At 36.4% G+C, this 14,886-nt stretch overlaps 1 protein-coding gene across 2 annotated transcripts; it reads left to right on the top strand.

Moving 5' to 3' along the window:
• Nucleotides 1-1,780: 1,780 nt before the first annotated feature.
• On the top strand, nt 1,781-12,742 carry LOC114526271 (zinc metalloproteinase nas-6-like). Of its 2 annotated transcripts, none has more exons than XM_028547835.1 (11): nt 1,781-1,965; nt 2,960-3,124; nt 4,225-4,413; nt 4,557-4,683; nt 7,118-7,209; nt 7,720-7,803; nt 9,849-10,121; nt 10,347-10,514; nt 11,267-11,374; nt 12,256-12,377; nt 12,605-12,742. In XM_028547835.1, the coding sequence occupies exons 1-10, from the start codon at nt 1,908-1,910 to the stop codon at nt 12,372-12,374; spliced, it is 1,383 nt and encodes a 460-aa protein (XP_028403636.1). In that variant the 5' UTR covers nt 1,781-1,907; the 3' UTR covers nt 12,375-12,377; nt 12,605-12,742. The 2 variants fall into 2 exon arrangements, with proteins under 2 accessions (XP_028403636.1, XP_028403628.1); XM_028547827.1 differs by having other exon boundaries at nt 11,264-11,374.
• Nucleotides 12,743-14,886: the final 2,144 nt, after the last annotated feature.

Below are 14,886 nucleotides of genomic sequence, written 5' to 3'. Positions count from 1 at the left end.
ATACACTTTGACTATAATTTCAAAGAAATTTTGTCGATATGCTTTTCGTAAGCGAGTATTGCACTGTACATAAAATACTGAATGCCTACTATGTAAAGCACTAACGCGAAAATAGATGTATATAATTATATATAGCCTACGTTTTCAATTGCTTGTCCTTCAAATTTATTTTCAATTTGCGCATATTTGCGCGCGGTAAACTTTTCATTTGTTGCCTAAAGATGTCTAGGCACCTAATTGACATTTTAGGCCTATTTAATTGCGGCACACTGGTGCATTTTGCCCGAACAAATACCTATTCCTCATCCGCGTTGACAAAATTCGTGCTCATATCTTTACGACACTACACTATGTAACATTTGTTCTTTATGCATGCAGGTAACCTAGTTCGAATCTTTCTGGTGTATTTGCCAGCTTCGTACCCAGACGCTTTAATAGTAAAATATATATTGCAATCAGGTATTGTATAGAGGTCAGCTAGAAAAGCAAGCGCGCAGGGGTGCTTGGGGTGGTTTGGACAAAACCACCCGAAACACCCCTGCGCTTTTTTTCAGCTGACCTCTATGCAATAAGTGAATGCAACATTATTTCTTTACTATTCAAGCGCCTGGGTACGAGGCGGTGTATTCGCATAGACAGTCTAGAAATACGCGTGCACAATATTCACAGTATAATATTTCTGGATTTATGAAGATTTAGAACAAAGGCTATTTTCTAGTTACATGTCACTCGTGCCCGTTTGATTGCGGTTACATTTGTAGGACAGTGAGCAAAGGCGCAAATGTGTACAACATAGCCTCGTGTTTTGCAATTAGAAAGAATAAAAATATTGATATTAATAAAGACAGTTACCACTGAAAAAAGTGAAAAGGCTTTCTAACTTTTTGAACGATCAAATGAAGCTGGTTGTAATGCTGGCCTTACGGCATCTTTACTGTGGTGTCTCAAAAACAGTGTTATTTATTTTCAATTTACACACGATTTTCAATTTATTTTCAATGTACACACAATCGTTGACACACTATTCAGTTCCCGTTTATTTATTGTCTTATATGTGCCATGCATCTAAGTTTGTGAAACTCTAAAACAATTGTTTAATGGAATGTCGGACTTCTCTATATTAATATAAATGAAGCGTGGATTGATGTATTTATATAAGGAAAAAAACATCGGGTGGGGTTGTGAATATAATGTGCTTGTTGGGTTTAAAAACACGTAAGCGCGGGATCATGAAGACAGTCTCTTGAACAAATCTCATTTTAGTTTATGTAGTGAGAAATAATTTATTTCTATAATCCACATAATTATAACTAATATCCTGCCTTGCAAACGCTCTCAGAATCCCAAACCAGAATTAAATTGTTTCCTCTGCGCAGGTAAAATACATCGGTTAATTGATGATTTGCAGCATCAATTTAATAATATTTTTTGACAATGAATGTCCTTATTGAGTGGGGATAAAGTCACATGCGGTAAAACGACTATATTTGTCAAGAATTTTCATATCGTCTCGAAATAACAATTCATCGCAATATAGCTACTCTTTGTTTTGATATCTGCAGGAGATCATTAATACGCTACGTGACTCTTATTTCATCAGCTTGGTCGTGAGGAAGTACTTTAAAAAAAGGATGTTAATAATCATTTGATACCAGTATATCAACCAGAGATTTGGTTACCATGAAAACACCTCTGCAATACCAATGCCTATCTATGGGGCATTTCCGCTTTCATGCTTGTCATCACCTCAGCTATCACCATCCCATTTTGCGTCATTCTGTATCATAAAAGCGTAACGCTACTGCTCAGCTCCGCCTGATCTCTGCTTTCATCGTCAGGGAGATAAAGTTAAGTTAAACAGAGTGCTCAATAAATTCAGGAGAAGATCTTAACACTCAGAAAACTCAATGAATACGATAAGTCAAATCTTCGTTGCGGTTCTACTTTTCAGTACGTACTGTTCAGGTAAGGTTCCGCTATTCAGAAATTCGTGCGCTGCGTAGTGGGTATAGCACCCAGAACGGTATAGCTTTGGCCAACTCTTGATTTTTGCCATGTTCCCATAATATATCATGCGCTGTTTCTACATCACGTTTCCGTGAATTCAAGGTAAATTTCTATCATAGCAAAACGAAAGTGTCTCCGATATTAGAATATCTAAACTTGGCCTTCAATTCCCCTCATTGTTATTTTTTGTAATTTGAACCGATATATCTGAAGCACAAACAAAAGTTCTCGTCGTAGTTTTCTTAGTCTCAACTTTTACTGTATGTTTTGGGTTGCTAATATGGATAAGATTAGGATGAGTTGTATATAAACAGTTACTGTTAGTTTGCTGAACATTTAGGTGTGGAACAGGAACCACGGCATTGTATAAAAGCCCTAAGCTGGTAAATTTTGCCATGCGCAGACAAATAAATGAGTAACGGCACGAAATAAGCGCTTCAAAGATCTAATCGGATCATCGTGTTTATCAGCACTATAACCTGTGAATTATATATTTAAAAACTATGCATGACAATTTCCTGCATCTGCGCTGTATACCTTCACTGTGCAACAACTACAAGTATGTTTATATATGTATCAAAAGATACATGCAAAGTTTTTGAATTAGAATAGGTATAAAAATACTCCTTAAAAGTAAAGTTCACCCTTGGAAGAATTTGTATCCCGAATTATACCGATTACGCACATTCCTCAGATAGCGAAAACAGAATTTGGCTCACATGACTCAGTCATATGGGTCATATGGAAAACACAGTTCCTTCGGTTTTGTGATTGAATTGATCATGCTGCGCGTTTGTCGCGTTTACTGTATCAAAACAGGACTAATAAAAACCTAATGTTTGCAAGATCGCGAATACTAATGCATTACAGTAATAAGCTGGCGATAAGCCGTTCAGTCTATAACCATTCAGGTGGGAAAAAATAGAATAAATAGAAACGTTGCATTTGTTAGCCGACAATCACGGGAGAGGTGTTGAAAACGCTACAGTTGTTGCAGACGACAAGACGATTTGGGAAGACATTTATAGGTCTATAAATGCCAGCGGAACGGCGAGAACGGATGAAGCTAATCTTGATATATTCGACACCATACTCATGGTAAATGCAAGAGAAAGAGGTACGGTTTCTAGATCTTTATCAACAAAATTATACGTGACACCCATAAAATTGACATGCATGTTCATTTCCTAAATTATCTATATATACGCGCATGCATATATGTTTTTATACCTTTGCAAAATCTTCTTCCAGTGTAGTTTTAATTCAAATAGCGCACCCAGATCTAGAGCTAGTCGAAATAAATCACGAAATAAATTCAAATTACTCGAGTAGCTATAACGATACTATTGGTAAATTTTTACAGAATATTTTTAAAGAATTTAAATGTACGAATGGAATTATTTTGGCTTTTCACATGCATGAGCCCATGCAGTTATAACGAAGCGTGGGATGATTTTGAAGTCTTCAGGTTAAAACCAAACAATCGCATGTTATTGTTAGGATGACTATATACAATTAGTATAAACTGACTAATAGGCTATCACTTTTCCTGCGTTCTGATTGGCTACGCTACTGGTAGGCTATTAGTGATAGCCTACTAGTAGCAAAATTCAAAACAATGGCGGAAAATTCGCGTTTCGCCGAAGTATCTGAAGATTTTTTGGACGACTTGTTGGACAATTCCGTACCAGAAAAAACAAAAAAAGCAACAAAATACGGAATTGCAATTTTTAAGGGTAAGAAAATACATAAAAATAACGTATACTCAATTGAATTTTTATATTTAAACTGAATTTTAAAACATTTTACGCGAACAACAATTAAAATATTTTCTTCCTTTAATATACGAAATAAATTTCAGAATGGTTTGCAAGCCAACAAGAATTTTATATTGTGTTTCCTAGTTGTAAATTAATGTTATAGTTTATACTAAAACAATTAGACAACTCGGCCTCGTTGTCTATGAGCAAATAGTCAACTCGGCTTCGCCTCGTTGACTATTCGCTCATAGACAACTCGGACTCGTTGTCTAATTGTTAATTATATACCAGGATCATGTTATTTACTCATTTCGTTCTTGATATTATGATCCTTAATCGTTATTTGCTACCTAAAATATAATTTTTCTCTTTGCATCGATAAAGTTGTTACCCCATCTTAAATTAGGTCCCACGCTCTTTATCAACCTTGTTTATTGGCAAAAAACACCTTTTATAGGAAGCGGAATTGGAAGGAGTGATGAAAACGTATTTCTCTTCGAGGGAGATATAGAAGTCGACAAAACCGAACTCACCAAGTCCGGATATCCAAACTCATCATCTCGAAAAAAAAGAGCAGTTATAAGGAATAATGGACGTAACCTTTGGGGTAGTATCATATACTACGTTTTGGATAGAAGTCTCACAAGTAAGATTTCCAACCGTAACAACCGTTTTAACTCAGCCAAAAATTGAAAGATTAAAACAAAATATAAGGAATAAGGAATTACTTATACCTAAACAACTGCGGCCTTGCCATGAAAATTGATGTTGTATTCTAAAACATTACAGGTAACGCAAGGCACTATATAGGCACCGCAACAAGAGAATGGCATAACACATTGCCGTGCATAACCTGGCGAGATAATACTGGAGGATCAAGAAAGAGTTCGTACATGCATTTCTTCCGAGGCGGAGGGTAAGTCAAAATGATAAGGCCGAAACGTGCGCATGGGACGTGATTCTACACCGCGAGACGCGATATTTCATTGCTCAGAAACAAGATATTTAAATACCTTTGTTTTAAAAAAATTACGAGCAAAAAATTATGATATTTGATGAACGATTTATATTTTACTTCCGTTTTCAATTTGCGTCGTGTATCCGATATGTGTGGGCTACGACATAAAAAACCGCCACAATATTTGACATCATGGCATGTCGTAAAACATGGACAGGACTATGGATTGGACTGCAGTTGTAAACTATGGACTGGACTTGTAAAACATGGACACCAATCTTCGAATTTGTTGGTTTAAGCTCATTAAACACACAATGCACACAACAACACATTACAAAACATCTTGTCACTCTCTGCCCCACCTTTACTTGCCGTCGGAATTGGCGACGAGAACGAAATAGAAAACGTCTACTATTTACAGGCACACAAAGGCAAACATTTTGTATCATAGCTAGAATGTGTAATTAGCCTTTCTCACGCCGCCATTTTTGGCGAACTGTAATTTTAAGCGATTATAATGTGAAAAGCAATATTTCGAAACAAACTATTTAAGTAGTAAATTGACCATCATACACCTATGTTTTCAGAATTCAATGTTTTATTCTAGTCAGTTTAGTCTCAACCTCGTCCCCAGGGTTTTCGTCGTAGATCCGAGGGAAAAGTGAGAAGACCCTGGTAAACACTGTGAAAATCTCCAAGATTCTTGGAGATTGAGTGCATGCGTAGTAACGAAATTCCTTAAGTATTGACCGAAATGAATGCTGGCGTGCAAAAATTCCAAGGCTTTCACATCACGCCAGCATTCATTTCGGTAAGTACTTAAGGAAATTCGCTATTACGCATGCACTCAATCTCCAAGAATCTTGGAGATGTTCACAGTGTTTACCAGGGTCTTCTCAGTTCTCACTTTTCCCTCGGCGCTACGAAGAAGACCCTGGGGACGAGGTTAGTCCGTTCTATAGTTTACAACTCCAGTCCAATCCATAGTCCAGTCTATGTTTTACAACATGCCACGTGTATATTACGGCTGTTAGAGCGATCATGGAACAAGTACAACATATGAAACTCATCCATGAACAATTGTCGGACATTTTTCTTTCATTAATATGTACTTTATCGAGAAATGTAATTAGCAGCTACATGCAGTTGTCGACTGTCGCCAGGTCTGACTTGACAAGTGACTTGGAACGTCATGCGCTCGGATCTCTAGCTTTCTCCCGTGCAGCAATGAAGTTCGATCTGTGCTTTCCACTTACACGCCTTTTTCTAATATACGTGCACGCACTGAAAATTTTAGAAGGCGTCTAAATTTTTTATTTAACATCTATAGGTCAACAAACGCATGCTGCTAAATATGTGGAAAACCAAATTTTTTCGAAATTTTTCAATCAAAAGAAATTTTTCGCTCGATTTTCTTTTTGCAATTGTGACCGGTCAAGGGCATCCGCCACGGTAGACTTCTCACAATTGTCAAGAAAATCGAGAAACGCCTAGTGGAAGCCCGGCTTAAGTTTATTCAAAATATAACAAATATAATGATTTAGACTTTTACGTTCTTGTATATGCGTATATCAGAAAAACGTGTAAGTGAAAAGCAGCCCGTGGCTAAAGGCTAGAAGAAATCTGGGGATTGGGGAAGCCTAATAGCCTAATTAGTGGTTCATATTAATGGTCCATCTTGATAGCTACTCTTTACAAAAATACTACTAATTGCTTTGCACTTTTTGTGAACATCCCAAATCTCTACGGCAGGTCATATTTTAGAGTGATACTCATTCTCATACATCAGGGGAAATTTTACCATCGTCTACTGGTTCGCCTTTTATTCAACCCAAGCCGTCCACACATGCATGCATGGGTAGTTAATAGGGAGATTTAGCATGAGGACGTGAACGTCAAAGACGGCGTGAAAATGGCAAATAAATGGCGTGGCGTGTCCATATATAGACGCGTCACGCCATTTATTCGCCATTTTCACGTCCTCTTTTGACGTCCACGTCCTTGTGCTAAATCTCCCTATTAATATGACGAGCCGTTACATCGATTGGAGATCCCTTTGGTACCTTTATGGCCACCGAAAGCCTCTGCACATTTGACCTCATTTTCATCAAAATGTTTGACAAGTAACGTCTACAACAAGAGCGGCCATTGATTGCATTGCACTGACACGGCCGCAAGTTGTGAAATGAATTTGTAATAAATAAGATTTGAATAGATATGCAAATCAGTATTTTTCCGATACAACCACTAGCTAGTGTTTGTAACTGATTTGCATATCTATTCAAACTAATTTGTATCGTGTATACAGGGTCTGCATGTACCTAGTTCACGAAATTTGGTTGGGTATATTCATGAATAATATGAATAATAATTTCACAAAGTCTCTTTATAGATGTTACTCCCAAGTTGGCCGTGTCGGAGGAGGACAAAGAGTTTCGATTGGAAATGGGTGCGATCATCATGGAATTGTAGTTCATGAAATTGGTAAGATTCAAATTCATATCGGTAGCTTCCACTGTTTTCCTGAGAAATCCTAAACTTGCATTTCAAATATACGTATTACAGGGACGATTCTAAGACTTCCCTATAAGGTCTATTATTTCACCTTTTACGTATAGTGAGGCACTTAACTGGTCATTATAAAATGATCAGCGCACGTTATATTCTACCGAGTATACGATTCCACTCGCAAATTATTGAAAAAGTGACTTTGAAGAACTGGCAAAACAAAGATTTCATTCTTTCCTGCAAATTTCTCATTCTTTCAGTATTTGACTGAATAGCAATATTCTATTTAATAATTACGACTACACTCACAAATCAGGTTTGAAGCTTCCCGCCACAATGATATCACCAACGTCTGTAATCAGACTAACTTGTACCAGAGAAACATGTTTAAATTTTATGTGGAAGGCCATGTTTAAGCGAAATTTTATATTCAATGAAATATAATTAGCGTCATTCAACAGATTATTTGCAATTCTTTAATTTTAGGTCACGCAATGGGACTCTGGCACGAGCAATCACGTCCGGACAGGGATAGATATGTAAATATCCTTTGGAATAACATCATCCCATGTAAGTGCATGCCGTGCTTTATTAGCACTGCTATATATGGTCAATGGTCGACGTCAGTTACTTGTCTCCCAGCTGAGTTTCTATTTAACAGTTATATCAACTTTGGCGGGCATTGCGGTGTATTTTGCGGGCTAAAATGATAAATTTGCCAGGCTCAAATATATTTTAGCCCGCTGATCTAAGCCAATCAGAAGAATGCATGCATGGCTAAAGTGTTTACCCATTGCATATTATTTTATACAAAAATTGCCTTTTAAGTTCAGTTCAGAGTCGGGCCAAAAACTCATTTATGCCCGCGAACATCAACTCTATTGTTTTATTAGTCGCCGAAAGTGAGGTGATTACAACCCTATAGATTCACTGAGCCGAAGGCGATGTGAATATAGTAAAATAGCGACTGGTTATTTCAGATAGATCGTAGAAGTTTTATATTTATAGCCTGTAAAACGTTTAATACTGGACAAGTCTTATTTATTCTAGTTCAGCTCCAAGGCAAAAAGATTTAGAACTAAACAGTGGCGTAGTAGTGGAGTTATTAAAATTATTCGTGTCTTTAGAAAGCTATTGTTTTCACAGTCAGTGAACACGAAAATATTAGCATAGCGGGACAAATCGACAGGCTGGCTACGCTACTGGAACTAAATAAAACCAATTCCGTCGTTCTATAGTTAAAACCTAGTTTGTTATCGTGTTTACAAAAACTATTTTCCACCATTGGGTGTGTCGGGTCTGGGTAACTATAGTGAGTGAAGATTCCTACAAGTCTTTTTTCATTCAGAGAAACTTGGTTTGCAATATGGTATAAACAGATTTCTATATTGTAAATTGTTTACTTATAGTAAGTAGTTCAAAATACATTGGCGTCGTTAACATTTAATTGGCGTCATATAAAACAGATGATAATAATGAATGTTCAGTTTCTTTCGCTCAATTGTAAGAGTATTTTCATTTGGTGAAAGATGGAATGTTCCATTCAATTCTTTGAATGGAACATTCCATCTTTCACCTCATGAAACATTCATTATTTCATGAAACATTCATTATTTCATTCATTATGCGCTCATATATAAACATTCATGATTCGTATGCTATATCGTATGATATATCATATAGAAGTAATAAAATGTGTAGACGACTCCCATAACTAAGTCCAATAGGTCATCATGACTGGAAGTTTTGGTTCAACCCATCCATGAAAGACCCACTCCTTAATTCGCACTGCTTGTTCTAAGTTCCGCATGACGTTACATTTTTCACATTTTCAATCCCCAAATGCATGGCTGGCTGTTTAAATGGATTAATTTTTTTACTTTATTAATTACTTTATTCATATTGTATATATATTTGAGCACCAGTTTGAGAAATATATAAAGCATGCAATCTTTTTTGATACGTCATGGTAAAAAAAGGTGTCGGTAGAAAATTAGGTTTGTTATTCACGCGGTACAGCCAGCGAACTACATTAAGATCTCAGAAAATTACGTCAGTGAAATGTTGCGGTTTATGCAGGTTCTGTCGGGTTTTATTGGGACACCCTGTTATGGGATATTGAAAGTTCTCCTGACTCAAAATTCTTTCACCAATAACTCAAGAATGAAGTAACAGTGTCTATTAAATCTTTGAAGAAGACTCGTGTACGAGCAGTGGCGTGGACAGCCTGACGATTTTGTCCCGCTATATGTAAATGTTATTATAATTGTTCATGTCTTTAGAAATCTATTGTTTTTACAGTCAGTGAACCCGAAAAAATTAGCATAGCGGGACAAATCGACAGCCTGGCTACGCTACTGTGTACGAGTAACAACCTACAGCACATAAAACAGTAACATTGGTATTTCATTTATATTAATACCACATATCCCATAGTCTCGACACTTGGTTTTCTTGTGAATTGACGAATTTAACAAACACGCATAGCTTTAAGAATTTTGTTAAGAAATACTACAGCCGACCATAGTGAAACTGGCGTTCTCTTATTGCCAGGCCGCATATAAAAAAGATACGTCACGGCTAGTGTCAAGTCATGCTTTTTTCATTCTTTATAGCAACGAGGTTCAACTTTCAGGTTCAACCGAGGTCGCGGGTTGACGATTTAGGAGTTGGTTATGATTATGAGAGCGTCATGCATTACGGAGCTACAGCATTTGCCAGGAGCCGTGGCTTGAGAACAATCGTAAGAAAAGATGGTGGGCAACGTATTGGGCAACGTAGAGGATTAAGTACAAAAGACAAACTTCAAGTACAACGTTTGTACAAGTGTGGTACAGCAAAAACTACAGTGAAACCAACGACGGTTAAACCAACAACTCGTCCAGCAAGTATGCATGCTTTATACCATGCAGTAATAACATAATTTAACAAGAACCTTATTTGCAATTGGATTGCTTGAAGGCGGCAAAGAACACGTTCTTCTCAACTGTTCCTGCATGGCTTGAATGAATTTGTGCATGATTCCATATTAGACCAATCAGATCATTACCGTAGAAATTCTCCCACATCGAATGAGGTGGCACAAAAGCTCAATAGATTTACCATATCTATAGTTTGCAGAGATCAATTATCGCACAGCCAATGGTGCATCGAGTCTAAGAAGCTGTCGTTATGTAACAATGGATTGTTCAAGAGTTACATGACTCGATATTGCTGCAGCACATGCAAGCCGACACCGGCTCCTACCACAACGCCGCCACCACGTCCAACCACCAAGCCAGGTATGAAAAAATATAAGGCGCTGTTCATATGAGCTGGGATGGCCCGCTTTGCCGGGCTGACTCGCTAGAGGCGAAATCCCGCTTCCCAAGTTGTATCTATATGTTTTCGAAATTTGATTCACGTGTAAAGCGCGCCAGCCCGCTTTGGCGAGATCTCGCTTGAACGAGGCGAGATCTCGGCAATAACGGGCTCATATGAACGCACTAGGCGGGCTAGCTGAAAATCGTAATCGCTTTGTCCACAAATATGCCATCATGTCGTCGTTTACGTTCCCGTCCTCAACCTAAATCTGTCCGGCTATTAATATAAAATAATTATGTTGTTTGGAGCCGCTTTGTGAAGTTGGAAGCGATTTTAAATTTGTTCAGTTTTTTATCATCCACCCTGTTAAAGGTGCAGACTTGATACGCTTTATAATCAAGGAGCAGCGTGGCAGCGTCTTCAAACAACTTAGCATAAAATTTGGTAAAACAACTGCCTAAATAGACAAAACACTTCTCGACGTTTCGACCTGAAAGCCTTCGTCAGAAGAGTTAGTAAGATACTAACTCTCCTGACGAAGGCCCTCAGGTTGAAACGTCGAGAAGTGTTTTGTCTATTTAGGCAGTTGTTATACCACATTTGATGCTAAGTTGATACGCTTTAGTTTGCGTGTATATTTAATTAATTTGTAATTGCTAATTAAATTGTATCATGTTGAAGATCCTTTTAAAGAAGAAATAACGTGACGATTTCCAATCTTTTAAAGCAGGATGTAGAGATATATCTCCGAAGAACTCGTGTATACGATGGAAAAAAGCAAAGTATTGTACAGAAACGTATGTGGCTTATATGAAGAAAAATTGTTGCGAAACATGTTGTAAGTGTTTGCTAATAGTGTTACACGATCCCGTTTTAATGTCGTTAGCTTTTTCTATTATATGTACAGCCTCGTACCCAGGCGCTTTAATAGTAAAATATATAACGTTGCATTCAGAAAACATATAACGTTGCATTCAGTTATTGGGTAGAGATTATATGTACATAGTCTCTTCATCGGGACCGAATGAGAGACTGCTCGATACTTGCTACACCGTAATGCAACGTCGAGTTATAGACTTATAGTTGTAGTTCCTTGTATCTTTATTTACTATTATAATGTATTTTATTTTTTTACTTATTTGATTTACCGGACCCAGTCAACAACTTAACTGAATAATCGTGCCTCATTGTTCATTGCCATAGTTAGTACCTTATTGTGCATTGTCCATTGTGCATTGGGCGAAGTGTCACTGTCTCCGTTTGTTAATGCTATGTGCACGCCTGGTTTCTATATCCTATATATTACAATAGTATCTTAGCGAATGACATATTTGAAAATTACAATGATCATGACTGGACAACGGTATATATATGCAGCATTGGAATCTGGTGGAAAATATTAGGGTCAGCTCAAATTCGACGCACCTAACGAATGAACGTATAGGCGCTGTATCTTCTTAGGCTCTATTGAGTAAATGCTCGCTTTTCACACCTGCATGCAATATAAAATTATACCTATATATGCTAAATTCGAAGTGTGGGCACAAGCTGACAGCTGATAGTAGCTATATATCCATGCATTCATAACTTAATTGCACGGATTTGCACCGTCCACTTATCAATGCCGTGAAAATGTTTTTAATTCATAGACAAATCACATCTGTTGGTCGCAGATTTTTTTTCAGTAATATTAAAATACTTCCAATGTCTTATTTGCAGCCTGTCGCGACAAGACGGGTGGTTGTGTTAATTGGGCAAAGGCGGGCTACTGCACGGACAATCGGTTCGAGCGTTACATGCGAGACAACTGTAAAGACAGCTGCGGATTATGTAACTAATTGGTAAGTTTTCAGCGGCGTAGCCAGCACGATATGGTGGGCATATTCATGTATTCGTGATACGTAAGATTGGTTTCTTTTTCATTAAATCAATTGTCTTTACAGTCTGTTGACACATTCCCCCCCTCCCAATTATCGATGCTGGTTACCCACTGTAAGTTTCGTGACGATCGATTAATTAAAAATGTTAAGGCAATGAAAACAACAAATTCTATTTTTTCTTTCTGCAGGTATGTATCTTAATCATCAACAGTATATCCGGGAAGAAATAAAGTAAAAAACAAATTCTGATTTTATGTGAACTTTATACCATGTAATCTTTAATTCTTAAGGGGTAAAATGAATAAACAATAAAGTTTTGCATCAGCCATTGCAATTTCTTTTTACTTTGTGCATGTATCGAACTAAAGCCAATCTAGATTCCTAAACTGCAGCTTAATCCAGCACATGTATATAGCTATATATATGAATTTAATTGAGCAAATCTTGGAACGCTTTCATCATATCATTAATTGGTGTTCCACCGTTCCACCAAACCATAGGCAGCCCAGAAATATTAATATACAGTAATTAGTACAGGCAGGAGAAGCTGACCGCGCGCGTAAACAATGCAGTCGAAGACTGAGTATAAACAGATTTCTGGGCTGCCTATGACCAAACTCGCGTTATCGATCCTCACTGATTTCAGTTCTTCTCTAATTCAGATAAGCGCACATCAAACCATTTAGAACTATTTCCTTGTTAAAAGCAAAATCAAGAAATTTTTCCTTGAGCGGAAAATATGCAGTGCGAGATACAAAACAAAGCTTGTTGACATTTCCATGCATGAATCTCTCGTTTGCATGAATAAATTATGCGGCAAATTATCACGTTATACGGGCTTGTTTGGCACTACCATGCTGAAATATACGTATATATACTGCATGTGACTGAACGATGCACGTGTGCATAAGAATTAATAACAGTAAACGTTGCCATGTGCATGCAATATTATCTGTATAGAAATGAATGTGAATCCCCAATACTTTTCGATTGTGATAACTTTCTGTGCCGAGTAACAACATTCTTTCACTGATCGCCGGATCAAATTGGTACTTCTTGCCTGCTAATGAAAATGATTGTTAATGCATATATAATGTTGTTAATGCCCGTTTATAATAGCTCAATTGATTCAGTTTAGCTGGGTAAAAAGCGTATCTTCACAACAAAGATTGTATACGTAAACGCTTTTTTTAGTACTAAGTTCTGTTTTTTTGTTTTCCCTACGTCAATATTTTACTCAATAAGTAATGTCTACAACACGAGCGGCCGTGTTGCATTGAATATTTCCAATACAATCCAGCGTGTTTGTAACTGATTTGCATATATATATCTATTGTGTGTTTGCATGTAACTGATTTGCATATCTATTCAAACTAATTTGTATGGGATATACAGGGTGTACATGTGACCTAAATCACGGGATTTAGTTGGGTTTAAACCTGATTAAATATTCATGATTTCACAATATATATATATATATATATATATATATATATATATATATATATATATATATATATATATATATATATATATATATATATATATAGATACTTGAATTCTACAGCGACTGGACTGAAACTTTTGCCCCCTACTGTATATATATATATATATATATATATATATATATATATATATATATATATATATATATATATATATATAGCGATCATTCGTATTTTTCAATTGCAAATACAAACTGCCTGGCTAATGAGCAGAGGCTAGTATATATGCATGCATGCATGCATGTAGCTATAATCCTGATAAGTTTGGTATAATATCTTTCCGTGCTCATCAAGTTTTATATTGAAATAATTATTTAAGATGATATACAGGGTGTACATGTGACCTAAATCACGGGATTTAGTTGGGTTTAAACCTGATTAAATATTCATGATTTCACAATATATATATATATATATATATATATATATATATATATATATATATATATATATATATATATATATATATATATATATATATATATATATAGATACTTGAATTCTACAGCGACTGGACTGAAACTTTTGCCCCCTACTGTATATATATATATATATATATATATATATATATATAGCGATCATTCGTATTTTTCAATTGCAAATACAAACTGCCTGGCTAATGAGCAGAGGCTAGTATATATGCATGCATGCATGCATGTAGCTATAATCCTGATAAGTTTGGTATAATATCTTTCCGTGCTCATCAAGTTTTATATTGAAATAATTATTTAAGATGATAACTATATACATCCTGTATATTCGTTACATTGTGTATTGTACATCCGCCATGCGGAACGAATCAATAAAAAAAAATTACGAGAAAGACGAGCACGAATAGAATCGAATTAGAGTGATTGTACACCACAGGATCGAGAACGATGCATGCTATAGTATTATTTACATGCATATTATAAAGATGATTTCTCAGTTAATGATCAATGAACGCTAAGTTCAGATTATAGCTA

This window comes from Dendronephthya gigantea, unplaced genomic scaffold (assembly GCF_004324835.1).
Source record: "Dendronephthya gigantea isolate DGI-Jeju-01 unplaced genomic scaffold, DenGig_1.0 000001F, whole genome shotgun sequence".
Lineage (NCBI taxonomy): Eukaryota > Metazoa > Cnidaria > Anthozoa > Malacalcyonacea > Nephtheidae > Dendronephthya > Dendronephthya gigantea.
The sequence above is the reverse complement of the archived record's forward strand: the minus strand, read 5'-3'. Positions and strand labels throughout refer to the sequence as shown.

Excerpts from the sequence above, each read along its gene's own strand:
- LOC114526271 (XM_028547827.1), top strand. The coding sequence starts at position 1,908 with ATGAATACGATAAGTCAAATCTTCGTTGCGGTTCTACTTTTCAGTACG. Across the intron at positions 1,966-2,959 it reads TTTCAGTACGTACTGTTCAG|CCGACAATCACGGGAGAGGT; the intron begins GTAAGGTTCCGC and ends TGCATTTGTTAG. Across the intron at positions 10,515-11,263 it reads ACGTCCAACCACCAAGCCAG|CAGGATGTAGAGATATATCT; the intron begins GTATGAAAAAAT and ends AATCTTTTAAAG.